The 14,512-nt window shown below is 39.0% G+C and overlaps 1 protein-coding gene across 15 annotated transcripts in view; it reads right to left on the bottom strand.

Moving 5' to 3' along the window:
- The window catches only part of KIAA0586 (KIAA0586 ortholog), a 130,196-nt gene that overhangs the window by 42,018 nt on the left and 73,666 nt on the right, over positions 1 to 14,512 (bottom strand). For 13 of the 15 annotated variants that reach the window (XM_055538206.1, XM_055538193.1, XM_055538192.1 and 10 more), the window contains 2 exons: positions 10,120 to 10,254; positions 3,536 to 3,710 (listed from right to left, as the gene is read on the bottom strand). In XM_055538206.1, the coding sequence (XP_055394181.1) occupies positions 3,536 to 3,710; positions 10,120 to 10,254 (310 nt within the window). The remainder of the gene's footprint in view (positions 1 to 3,535; positions 3,711 to 10,119; positions 10,255 to 14,512) is intronic. The other 2 variants (XM_055538202.1, XM_055538203.1) reach the window with 1 other exon arrangement.

Here is a 14,512-nt window from a genome sequence, read left to right as displayed (position 1 = left end):
AAATAAGAGGGACAAACTAGTCCTCTATAGGCACCTTTTTTTTAGGCAACTGTGTGTAATTTCTGGTTCTATTAAATGTATTTGAGAAGGTATTTTTACTTTCTCCAAAACAGTATCATGTGTCAAGTATAGTGCTAACTACTTTATATACAAGAGCTGACTCATTTGAAAAGACCCTGATGCTGGGAAAGACTGAGGGTGGGAGGAGAAGGGGATGATGGAGGATGAGATGGTTGGATGGCATCACTGACTCAGTGGACATGGGTTTGAGTAGACTCCAGGAGTTGGTGATGGACAGGGAAGCCTGGCATACTGTGGTTCATGGGGTCACAAAGAGTCGGACACGACTGAGCGACTGAACTGACTGACTGACCTCTAATAACCTTATGAGGCAGATACTGTTTCTGATAAGCAGCTTCCACTACGGCCCCCTAACGATTGTTGCCTGGTATTCAGACCTTTCTGTAATCCCCTGCTATATTATTCCAGGATTGGTCTTTGCTATTAACTGAATGTGGCAGAAGTGATGACATGTCACTTCTGACTTTAGGTTATAAAACACCATGGGTTTCCATCTTGGGTGCTCACTGTGTCTCAGATCATCCACTCTGGGAAAAGCGAACTGCTATGTCATGAGCAGCATAACAGTAAGGCTCACGTGGTGAGGAACGGAGGCATCTTGCCAACAGTCATGTGAATGAGCTTGGAAAGCAGATCCTCCAGCCCCAGCTGAAGTCCTTAGATGATGGCAGCTCCAGCCAACAGATTAACTACACCCCATGAGAGATCCTGGGAACCACGCAGCTACGCCACTCCTAGATTCATGGCTTTCAAAACTGTGAGAGAGAATAAATATTTCCTGTCTTCATCTGCTAAACTTTGGGGTAATTTATTACACGGAAATAGATAACTAGTACATTAATATTATCTCTACTTGATAGATGAAGAAACTTGGGCTCAGAAGATTAAGTTACTTGCCCAAAAATACAGATCTGGAATTTAAAATGATTTCCAAAACTTCAAAAGCTCAAGCTCTTAGCCACTCTGTTATAATGACTCATCTACATACTTAATCTAATGCCACATTCAGTTCAGTTCAGTCACTCAGTCGTGTCCGACTGTTTGCGACCCCATGAACCGCAGCACGCCAGGCTTCCCTGTCCATCACCAACTCCCGGAGTCCACCCAAACCCATGTTCAATGAGTCGGTGATGCCATCTAACCATCTCATCCTCTATTGTCCCCTTCTCCTTCTGCCCTATCTTTCCCAGCATCAGGGTCTTTTCAAATGAGTCAGCTCTTTACATCAGGTGGCCAAAGTACTGGAGTTTCAGTTTCAACATCAGTCCTTCCAATGAACACCCAGGACTGATCTCCTTTAGGATGGACTGGTTGGATCTCCTTGCAGTCCAAGGGACTCTCAAGAGTCTTCTCCAACACCACAGTTCAAAAGCATCGATTCTGTGGCACTCAGCTTTCTTTATAGTCCAATTCTCACATCCATACATGACCACTGGAAAAACCATAGCCTTGACTAGATGCACCTTTGTTGACAAAGTAATGTCTCTGCTTTTTAATATGCTGTCTAGGTGGATCATAACTTTCCTTCCAAGGAGTAAGCGTCTTTTAATTTCATGGCTGCAATCATCATCTGCAGTGATTTTGGAGCCCCCAAAAATAAAGTCAGCCGCTGTTTCCACTGTTTCCCCATCTAATTTGCCATGAACTTATTATTGTTTTCAATTCAATTAAATAAATATCTACAGAGTACCTACAATTAAAAATGTACTGGTCTGTACGTAACCAGCTAGGTGATACCATAAGGAGGGACTAAATAGGATACATCCTAATGGATTTTATTCGGTAACAATTCAGTAAGTACCTCTTTGTTCACAAGTACCAAGCAGCTCTCAAGTGATCTGTGAGAGCCATCTAGTGTCGATTCTATTTAATCACAATCTGCACAGTTAGCTGGATACAGATATAGAAGTCGTATTTTATACTACTTTGAACCCTAATTTAAAATACTGTTAAAAATGAATTCTCCTACTATGTGCATAAAATAAATAATTCAAGTATTAATTTATATTTATTCCCATGGAAAATTCAGTCCTGAGAGTCTCTCATTTCTGAACGATAAGGTGGAAAGCTTAATATAAAACTGACAGTCTAAATACTCTACACCAATGTACTTCTTTCTGATTTCTGGCAAATCTGCATGACTCCAGAAGTTCTTTTCATTTAAGAGACTGCAATAATAAACATGAGATTACCAATAAATGAGAATATAGTTGATCTTCATTACTCTGAAGACTTCATTTCTACAAATCCACCTGATACAATGTATTTGCAACCCTGAAATCAACATTCAGCACATGCGACTTGTGGACATGCATGCATGCACACAGCAGTGAGACCTGAATCACCCGACACACACTCAGCAGGTGAGGCTGAGCACAGGCTGCTCTGCTTTCTTATCAGCTCTTACGCTGTGAACAAGTATTCTTTTTTGCTGTCTATTTAGTGACAGGTTTTCCACATTCTTATATGTTTTGTTGGTGATTTTGCTCTTTAAAATGGCCCCAAAACATAGTGCAGAAGTGCTCTTCAGTGTTCCAAAGTGCAAAAAGCTTTGATGGGCCTTACAGAAAAAATATAGGTGGTAGGTAAGTTTCATTCAGGAATGAGTTATAGTGCTGTTGCTCATGAGAATCAGTGTTAATGAATCAACAGTGTATATTAAACAAGTGCCTTTAAATAGAAACATACATAAAGCAAGGTTATATATTGTCAAAAATGTTGTGTATATATCAATAAATATAATAAATATAAATATAATATACAGGCTCATAGGAACCTAACCCAGGATTTCCTCTAGGAAGAGTGGCTCAGTATTTCCTAATTCAGTGTTTGTGGTGTCTCTATTATAGGACCTAATGAGCATCAACTACATATACCAGAAACTGATATTCTCTATTCTACTCTTATTCTCAAACTATTACAGCAAAAAGTTTAGTTAACAAAGTTTCAAAATAACACTGAGTGCACTGAATTCTGAGTCAGAAATTCCTACAGCATAGAGTGAACTTCTACAGTATTACTTAATTAAACACTGTTCTACACAAGATGTTATGTGACGGTTTTCATGTGCTAGTCATCTTTTTCCCAATATACATTAAAATAATATCACTACTAAAAAATCTAAAGTAGACATATACATATTACCAAAACTTCCACCCAGAGAGTCATGTACCAACACTGTTACATGAATCACATCTGGGGAAACATTGCTATATATAGAAAAAGTCATTATCAAATTTTTCAATTGTGAATACCCTTTTAAATAAAGAAGGTTTGCAAGGTTCTACCTGAAAACAGTTATGCTTTTCTTAATTCAGAGTAGGAACACTACTGTAGTTATAATACAAAACAGAATACAGCATTCGACATGAAAACAGTACAGAGAGAGTGTGATGGGATTCAAAGTAAATATTCTAACAGACACTACATCAGGAAGGGGTATTTTGGTGAATACCTGCAACCATGTCACACTGCTGAGATGATGGCTTCAGACCACATTTTGCATCTGAAGACTCTGCCTTAGCCACAGGTTGCTGCACGCACGCAGAAAGTCCCATGAAGAGGTTCTCTGCTGCTGCTGCTGTCAGCCTCTGTCCTTCACTAAGCTCACCCACACTGTTTTCCAAGTCCTGTAAAAAGTAGAAACCACTGTTATAAACATGACATTAAAATCAAGTCAAAACAAAAAATATCTGTCAAATGTATCAGGATGCAGACCACCTGATTGCTTGAAAAGTATTTTAGAAAGTGCTTATCAAGCCACATACACATTACATGAAAGTTAGTTTAATAAGATACCTAAGTGTAGGCTTTGCTTTTCTTATGAAGTATTTCTTCTGAAGTTAAATACCCATTATCTGTTTATTCAACCTCCAAATTAGACAGCAATAAAACACACAAGAAATTTTTTATTATTTAAAACACTAAATTCTGGCACACAACCTAAACTGTTTATATAGTTTAAAATTAGAAAATAGAAATTTTACCTCTTGTTCTTTCTAAATGAAAATGGGCTAAAGTTGTCAGAATGAAATTTATAATGAAACTCTTGCTGAAAATATACAAAAACTACAAATATGCTTCTTTACCAAATATATAAAGTAAAAACTTTAAAAATGATGTGTTAAAATTCTTTCTGTGTTAAAAACTAGGTGACCTAATCACAAGCACGTGTTGTGACTTGGAGATATTCTAATTAATGAGCTTACTAATCAAGAACTGAATAAAAATTCCAATATATGAAGGCTCTCATATTTTTTATTTAAAAGGAGTTTAATTTCAACCAAGGGTTTTTTTTTTTAACTAGAATATATGAAGAAATCACTGCTGAAACATCTCTGATGACTGTTGACTACAAAATAAAATCTAACTGCTTAGCTCATCATTCACAATTTTCTACAATTTACCCTAATTATCCTCTACAGATTTATAGCTCCCCTTATTCTGTAATCTGACTTTTCTTAAAGAATATCAATGACTCAACATCCTTTAAACAGGAAAAGATTGGTTTTTAATTAATATGAAACCCTTGGAGATTCTTGGGCAGAGTTTAGGATGACAGCAGACACATTTTCCTTAGAAATATTTCACAAGACCTATATTACTCTACCACTACCATATAAATGTTGTGCAATATACAGTACCTTCTCTTTGATGAACATTTTCAAGGGTACTTATAATTGCTAAACACCTTAATACTCTGTGGAAGATTTAGCTTCCCTATTCACACAAAGCTCTAATACCACATAAGCATTTGTCATTTTTATATCATACGCCAATCTCGGACTCATGTCAACTCTAAGTTTATCTATAATCTCCAGGAGCACACCCAGCCCATCCACATAAATGCACAAAACGCAGTTCTGTCCTCAGCCTGCTCTCACTGACCAGATGCTCCCTCTAGGCAAAGAGTAGCAACAAAGAATGGCTACTATTTTCTTACCAAAGCAGTATTTTAACTTACAAATATATCATTATTACTAGTTCTTATTACAAACAAATGTTTAAAACATAGGAAAACACATTTAATGTCAATCACTGTTAATCAGACTGGCAAAAATTTAAGATTAAAAATACATAATGAGGTGTCAGAATCTCATAAAGTTGAAAAGCAATGCTTTAGTGTCTATTTAAATTATAAATGCCTGTGCCTTCTGAGTAAATTCCACCTCTTGTTATCTTCTATCAGTTCAGTTCAGTTCAGTTACCCAGTCGTGTCCAATTCTTTGTGACCCCATGGACTGCAGCATACCAGGCCTCCCTGTTCATCACCAATTCCTGGAGCTTACTCAAACTCATGTCCATTGAGTCGGTGATGCCATCCGACCATCTCATCCTCTGTCATCCCTTTCTCCTCCTGCCTTCAATCTTTCCCAGCATCAGGGTCTTTTCAAATGAGTTGATTCTTCGTATCAGGTGGCCAAAGTATTAGAACTTCAGCTTCAGCATCAGTCCTTCCAATGAATATTCAGGGCTGATTTCCTTTAGGATTGACTGGTTTAATCTGCATGCAGTTCAAGGGACTCTCAAGAGTCTTCTCCAACACCACAGCATCTGTTCTTCGGTGCTCAGCTTTCTATATAGTCCAACATTCACATCCATACATGACCACTGGAAAAACCATAGCTTTGACTAGACAGACCTTTGTTGGTAACGTAATGTCTCTGCTTTTTAATATGCTGTCTAGGTTGGTCATAGCTTTCCTTCTGAGGAGCAAGTGTCTTTTAATTTCATGGCCGCAGTCACCATCTGCAGTGATTTTGGAGCTCCCCAAAATAAAGTCTCTCACTGCTTCCATTGTTTCCCCATCTATTTGCCATGAAATGATGGGACTGAATGCCATGATCTGAGTTTTCTGAATGTTGAGTTTTAAGCCACCTTTTTCACTCTCCTCTTTCACTTTCATCAAGAGGCTCTTTAGTTCTTCTTCGCTTTCTGGCATAAGGGTGGTGTCACCTGCATATCTGAGGTTATTGATATTTCTCCTGGCAATCTTGATTCCAGTTTGTGCTTTATCCAGCTTGGCATTTCACCTGATGTACTCTGCATATAAGTTAAATAAGCAGGGTGACAATATATAGCCTTGATGTACTCCTTTCCTGATTTGGAACCAGTCTGTTGGTCCATGTCCAGTTCTAACTGTTGCTTCCTGACCTGCATACAGATTTCTCAGGAGGCAGGTAAGGTGGTCTGGTAGAGAGGCAATTCCTCATGGTACAAAAAAGGATTTTATTCTTTTCATAGTTTGGAGAAAGAAAAATTGGAATCAGTCTAAAAATTTTTCAGTAGGAGAATAAACTAGGGCATACTACATGGTAGATAAAAAGGATATGGTATGTCTTTTAGGATTTAGTTAAATTTTAAGAATGAGATGGCAGAATAACACATATACATACCTCAAAATTACCCACACATGAGCACACACACTCGCACATGCAAATGTTTAGATGCTTAGAAAAAAACTGGAAAGGATAATCTTCCAACTTCTGGGCTTCTGGTCTAGCCAAGATGACACACTAACAAAGGCTGCCAGCTCCCTGTCCCCAAAAATGCTGGAGTAACTACAGAAGTGAGAAGCAGCCACGGATTCTGAGAATTAAGTAAAAACTGTGAAAAAACACTGGGAAAGACCAACTGCTAGCTTGACCTGGTATATGTGGGGGAAAAGGGCTGCATCCTGTGGAGGAAGGTGGCTACAGGGGGTGCAGTGAGAAGAATGACTGATGTAAAGAGCTGCTGTCATTTCCTCTTTGCCTCATTAACTGGAAATCATCACTGCTTGCACCTTAACCATAAAGATCTTGGCAACAATCTGGGCTGCAGATACTAGTGCCCCAGAGTAATGGTATCAGGGAGCATGAAGGCCCAGTTGGGGTGAAAAGTTACAGACGACATCTGACCAAGAACCCATAGGCATTCACTCCTCACTCTGTCCCCCTTTGAACCCAAGGACAGGAATACAAAACCTCTCAAAGAAACTTCTTCCTAAGGGTTTTAAAGACATAACAACCATCAGAAGAACTGAATTGCAGAATATCAGCAAACAGCTGTGGTCCATCAGGAGTGGTTCTGTGCTGCCTGAGAAGCCCCTTCCTGGGGCTCATCGCCTCGTCTCTTCTTCTATTCACTTAAACGGACCGTGGCCTGATTTTAGTCCTTCAGTTCAGTTCAGTTCAGTTCAGTCACTCAGTCGTGTCTGACTCTTTGCAACCCCATGAATTGCAGCACGCAAGGCCTCCCTGTCCATCACCAACTCCCAGAGTTCACTCAGACCCACGTCCATCGAGTCAGTGATGCCATCCAGCCATCTCATCCTCTGTCGTCCCCTTCTCCTCCTGCCCCCAATCCCTCCCAGCATCAGAGTCTTTTCCAATGAGTCAACTCTTCGCATGAGGTGGCCAACGTACTGGAGTTTCAGCTTTAGCATCAGTCCTTCCAAAGAAATCCCAGGGCTGATCTCCTTTAGAATGGACTGGTTGGATCTCCTTGCAGTCCAAGGGATTCTCAAGAGTCTTCTCCAACACCACAGTTCAAAAGCATCAGTTCTTCAGCACTCAGCCTTCTTCACAGTCCAACTCTCACATCCATACATGACCAAAGGAAAAACCATAGCCTTGACTAGACAAACCTTTGTTGGCAAAGTAATGTCTCTGCTTTTGAATATGCTATCTAGGTTGGTCATAACTTTCCTTCCAAGGAGTAAGCGTCTTTTAATTTCATGGCTGCAGTCACCATCTGCAGTGATTTTGGAGCCCAAAAAAATAAAGTCTGACACTGTTTCCACTGTTTCCCCATCTATTTGCCATGAAGTGATGGGACCGGATGCCATGATCTTCATTTTCTGAATGTTGAGCTTTAAGCCAACTTTATCACTCTCCACTTTCACTTTCATCAAGAGGCTTTTTAGTTCCTCTTCACTTTCTGCCATACCCAACACTAATTCTCAGACAGAAGAGCTTATCGTACTGCCCCCACCCTGGCCTCAGAACATGAATTCAAATAACAAAAGAAACAAATTATTCAAGGAGTAAATGTTAAAAAAAAAAAAGTGAAAAACATTAACCATATACACATATACACATACAAAAGGAATAAAGAAAAATACTAACAATGTGAAGCAAAAGATCATTAAAAAAAGACACAAGTGAGAATATCCAATATGAATAACATAGAAGTCAGATAAACAGTAGGCTAAAGAACAAATTAGTGGTTGGCAGATCAGATTGAAGAACTCTCCAAGAAGAGAGTAAAAAAGAATGAAGAGATAGAAAATCGAAGACACAAACAGAAGCAGAAGTATTAATATCTGGAAGTAAGTTTTAGCCAGAGAGGGAAAAAGATGAGAGGAAGAAAAAAACTGAAAAAGTAGAGATAAATTTCCCAGCATTAAAAAGATGGAAAAGTCTGAGAACAGAATGAATAAATGGACCAATATTGGTGGTGGTGGTGGCGGTTAGCCGTCCAGTTGTGTCCAACTCTTTTGTGACCCCACAGACTGTAGCCTCCTAGACTTTGTCCATGGGATTTCCCAGGCAAGAATACTGGAGTGGGTTGCCATTTCCTTTCTCTCAAGCATTTTCCCAACCCAGGGATCCAACCTGCAGTGTAGGTGAACTCTTTACCTCTGAGCCACTGGAGAAGCCCAAACAATATTACTGATTTCCAAAAAGAAGGAAACAGGGATTAAGTTAGTGGAATTTTTAAATTATGCTGACATTTCTGCTATTTTCTACTATTTTTTGTTCCATTTGTGTGTCTCATTTTCTCTCTCCTTTTTCTCTCAGACTTCTGGTCTCTATACTAAGCAGCTTGGTTTCTAGAGTTACGAGAGCACTTTCTCAAACTCAGTAGCAGCAATTACAAATAATATCTTTCCAGTGAAATCAATTTTTAATCAATACCTAAATAAGTCACAGAAAAATTAGTTGTTTTTCAACAAGAAGGAATAAGTTAAACTTACATTTTTTTTTCTATTACTAAGTTCCATATCTTTTTTCCTCTATCTTTCCTAAGCATTTAAATCTTTAAAAATTAATAGAAAATAAAGCTAGCCATCTCCCTGGATGATATACAGAGTTCAGATCTCCAGTTCATCTAAAGATAGTTTCTCACCTGTTCAAGCACAGACAACCAAACACAACAGAAAGAATACTAAACAGAATCAAGAATCCAAGTCCCACCTCTATCATTAACCAGCCTGAGTGACCACACTGTACCTTTCCACCTGGCATTTCCTTAAGCACCTAATGTTTCAAATCAAATTCAGTATCTTCCCCACACAACCTGGCACTCTTCTCTCTGCATTTCAAAGTCCACAACTACACAAGCACAACTTCTCTTAATCAGTGACCAATTAGTGCCAATTCCATACTCAAGTTTAAATCTCTCTCCTTTCCATTTCTACTTAACTGCCTTTGTTCATGTTCTCAGTCTGGACTACTCCAATGGTGTTCTGACAGGCCTCCATCTTTCCCTCACTTGTCCATGGCTCCTGATGCCTTCTTAAATATCTTAACTTGTGACTCCCTTGCTCACAATATCTTAAGGGACTCCAATGGCTTTACCCTGGCCTACAAGGCTCTTAACGATTATCTGGCTCAATCTACTTCTCTAGTTATTTGATCAGTTACTGCATGGTAGAGTAATTGTTTAAGCTCTTTTTTCCCTACAGGACTGTAAGCTGCTTAAAAGTAGGGATCCTGCCTCAACATCTTTATATCTTTTCCGACGCTGTGTCTGGCATATTGTAGATACTCAGTAAATGGCTGCAGAAAGAAAGAACAAACGACTGATCCCCACAAATCATTTAAAAGGGCTTCAGCTTGTTTCATCTGTAGAATATGAAGTTTAGAACTGATGGCCTAAATTCCTTTCAGTTGTAAAAATCATAACTCTATGGCTTCAGGTTAAAGTTACTACAAGGCTGATCCCTGAATAAGCTGAAGTACTAGCATGCTTTAACTAAAATTATGAATATTTTTGTTATCTTTTTCTTGTATTTAGAGCTAACAGAAAAAAATAATTAAAGTTAAAAAGTACCTCTGAATGATACACAGCTTGCTGTGAAACTAATGATTCCGGGTTTTGTTTAGCAAGAAGAGAAAGAATTGCATCGGCATGAACTTTTTTATGGGGCATCCTAATCACTTGTCCTTCGCTGGGAGGATCATCTTCCTAAATAAAATATAAGGATAATACAATCAAAAAACAAAAATTAATCCCCAAACAATCCCATTTTTCATATTAATAATTCATGATTCATAAAACTTAAGTCATTATGAATATGATCATATTGGCACTTTATACAAGAAGATGGACTCTTTACTATCATTTAGATCTCATTTCTATTCAACTATACTAAAAATCCTTTGTGTGTGCCTCAAAGATAATCATCAGTATAAAATAATTTGGTTACATTTGAATTGGAGATTTATTATAAAAGATGAAAATTAGACCTTCTGTCCCATGAGATTGAGTGACAAGGATTCATAACATTTTATTCAGGATCGTCAAGTTTCTTCTCACACATTTTCCTGCTTCCTGTGGATGCGGCACACAAAGCTGTGCCCCAGCGTGGCAATGGGGCTGAAGCACCATTGCAATGGCGCAACCTGGACCACAGGCAGAAATGAAAACCTCCGGAAATATGCTGCGGCACCTACAGACCTTTGACTGTCCTGTGCCTTTGTGCTGATCTCCAGTGCTTTTGAGGGAGCAGTCTGACCCAGCTCAGACTTCTTGGCACCTCAAAATAGACCAGTTCCCCAAATGTAGGCCACAGAGCCAGAAAACTGGATTCCTTGTAAATACCAGTATTAACATGACTTTAGATTCCATTAATAGTAATTTTACCTAAGTATCTTATGTTTAATGAAATAAAGTTTATTAACTCTGGAGCACAAGTCTTTATCCCCCAGGTGTACATAGGTAAATGCCTACTGATTCATAACTTCAAAATTAGTCTCAGCTTTTCAAGATTGTATTTCTGCATGTGATTCTATCATAAATTTGTAGCATATCTGATTTTAGGCTTAGTAAAAATGTTGAAATTAAATTAGTTTTAAATGCAGAAAAAGAAAGATGTTATAATTTAGTCCTGGTTCAGGTCAGCGATTTACTTTGAACAAACTTAAAACATGCTTTGGCACCAAGATACAGTTCTAAGAAGGGATAAAAATGCCATAATGACAATATGAAGTAGGCCAAATCTTAGTTTAATGCTTCTCTGAAAATAAAGACTTCTCCTTTAGTCTTCCCCCGGTATTATTTTATAAAAGTGACTTCCACTCTCTTCAGAATAGACTCAACCAATTACTCATAATAATTAGTTAGAAAAGTAGCTGCCCTATTAAAATCTTATCAAAATGCTCCTTCATTACTTCATACTCCCACATATAGTAGAGAAAATTATTTTAACACATTTTGAACATATGAATCTCCAGATTAGGCATCTTTCATTCCTGTGTCTTTAATAGTGTAAAGACGCTATATGGCATCTTTCATTTTTTGTTTGTTGGACTTGACAAACACCAGCCCCTTGCAACTCAAGCTTTAGAATTCATACAGCCCCTATTAGAACTCAAAATTTACAGTTCTTAGCTTGACAGAACTTAACATCAGGTTTCCCTGGTGGCTCAGATGGGAAAGAGTCTGCCTGCAATGTAAGAGACCAAGATTTGATCCCTGGGTTGGAAAGATCCCCTGGAGAAGAAAATGGCAACCCACTCCAGTATTCTTGCCTGGAAAATCCCATGGATGGAGGAGCCTGGCTGGCTACAGCCAGCTTTGCGACCGCAAAGATTTGGACATGACTAAAGTGACTTAGCACACACAGCTTAAGTTGATAGCTTAAAACGAAAGGCAAAAGTATTATGTATCCACAAAAATCTGTGACTATATAGTTATGTGACACAAATAAGTGATTTAACCTCCTTCAACTCAAAGGAAAATAAGTACTAACATATTTTTAACAAAGGATGCATATCATCCTTTAAGATGCTTTTTTTAAATATAGAGGTTTAGGCTTCTAACTGCCCACACACATACATGCATACCACATAACCCTTATGATCTACTGAATCCACATATCAGAGGGTGGGGCCAAAGACACACTTTTTTAAAAGCTCCACTGGTGAATTTAATATACAGTCCTACTTTACATCACTTGAATGGGTTGCTTTAAAGAAATTTCTAGCATTATGATTGTAATAGGATAGAAGAACATGATGTTTCAAAAGTATACCAATCTCCTTCTGTTTCATCATGATCATATACAATGATAACAAATGAAAAGATTAATGTAACTAGCCTTCTACTTCCAGACAAGATGGAGTAATAAAGACCAGAAACATTGCTTAAAACAACTAAAACATGGACAAAGTATGTGAAAAAATGCATTTCAAAACATAGGGCATCAGTTAACAAAAAACAATGATCCCTGAGAAATGGGAAACAAATCAGAAGAAGCCTATGACTGCTCTAGCTTACAGCTTATAGGCTTCCAGACTGTGGCACAGGAGCCTGAGCTGAAAAGATGGAGCTAAAACTACAGGAAGGCCAAGACGGCTAGAGTTCCTAAGACAGTCTGCTGCTGCTGCTAAGTCGCTTCAGTCATGTCCAACTCTGTGCGACCCCATAGACGGCAGCCCACCAGGCTCCCCCGTCCCTGGGATTCTCCAGGGAAGAACACTGGAGTGGGTTGCCATTTCCTTCTCAATGCATGAAAGCGAAAAGTGAAAGGGAAGTCGCTCAGTTGTGTCCGACCCTTAGCGAACCCATGGACTGCAGCCCACCAGGCTCCGCCGTCCATGGGATTTTCCAGGCAAGAGTACTGGAGTGGGGTGCCATCGCCTTCTCCGAAGACAGGCTGCTAGAAAAGTGAAAGCTGCAGAGAGAGAACTCTGGAGAACTGCAGATGATTCCCTTGAGAATTAACCTGATTACTGATCAGCAGATGCATCTGAGGCAATTACATAAGGCTGCAGGAACAAGTACCTGAGAAGGGATTGGATATATCAGTGCCTGATGTTAAAAACAGGTATGACCTAAATCAAATCTCGTATGATTATGAAGTGGAAGTGAGAAATAGATTTAAGGGACTAGATCTGATAGAGTGCCTGATGAACTATGAATGGAGGTTCGTCATATTGTACAGCAGACAGGGATCGAGACCATCCCCATGGAAAAGAAATGCAAAAAAGCAAAATGGCTATCTGGGGAGGCCTTACAAATAGCTGTGAAAAGAAGAGAAGCGAAAAGCAAAGGAGAAAAGGAAAGATACAAGCATCTGAATGCCGAGTTCCAAAGAATAGCATGGAGAGATAAGAAAGCCTTCCTTAGCAATCAGTGCAAAGAAACAGAGGAAAACAATAGAATGGGAAAGACTAGAGATCTCTTCAAGAAAATTAGAGATACCAAGGGAACATTTCATGCAAAGATGGGCTCGATAAAGGACAGAAATGGTATGGACCTAACAGAAGCAGAAGATATTAAGAAGAGGTGGCAAGAATACACAGAAGAACTGTACAAAAAAGATTTTCACGACCCAGATAATCATGATGGTATGATCACTCACCTAGAGCCAGACATCCTGGAATGTGAAGTAAAGTGGGCCTTAATCACTATGAACAAAGCTAGTGGAGATGATGGAATTCCAGTTGAGCTATTTCAAGTCCTGAAAGATGATGCTGTGAAAGTGCTGCACTCAATATGCCAGCAAATTTGGAAAACTCAGCCGTGGCCACAGGAGTGGAAAAGGTCAGTTTTCATTACAATCCCAAAGAAAGGCAATGCCAAAGAATGCTCAAACTACCACACAGTTGCACTCATCTCACACGCTAGTAAAGTCATGCTCAAAATTCTCCAAGCCAGGCTTCAGCAATACATGAACCGCGAAATTCCAGATGTTCAAGCTGGTTTTAGAAAAGGCAGAGGAACCAGAGATCAAATTGCCAACATCTGCTGGATCATGGAAAAAGCAAGAGAGTTCCAGAAAAACATCTATTTCTGCTTTATTGACTATGCCAAAGCCTTTGACTGTGTGGATCACAATAAACTGTGGAAAATTCTGAAAGAGATGGGAATACCAGACCACCTGACCTGCCTCTTGAGAAACCTGTATGCAGGTCAGGAAGCAACAGTTTGAACTGGACATGGAACAACAGACTGGTTCCAAATAGGAAAAGGAGTACATCAAGGCTGTATGTTGTCACCCTGCTTATTTTACTTATATGCAGAATACATCATAAGAAACTCTGGGCTGGAAGAAGCACAAGCTAGAATCAAGATTGCCAGGAGAAATATCAATAACCTCAGATAGGCAGATGACACCACCCTTATGGCAGAAAATGAAGAGGAACCAAAAAGCCTCTTGATGAAAGTGAAAGAGGAGAGTGAAAAGGTTGGCCTAAAGCTCAACATTCAGGAAACTAAG

The sequence above is a fragment of the Bubalus kerabau genome, chromosome 10 (assembly GCF_029407905.1).
Source record: "Bubalus kerabau isolate K-KA32 ecotype Philippines breed swamp buffalo chromosome 10, PCC_UOA_SB_1v2, whole genome shotgun sequence".
NCBI lineage: Eukaryota > Metazoa > Chordata > Mammalia > Artiodactyla > Bovidae > Bubalus > Bubalus kerabau.
The sequence above is the reverse complement of the archived record's forward strand: the minus strand, read 5'-3'. Positions and strand labels throughout refer to the sequence as shown.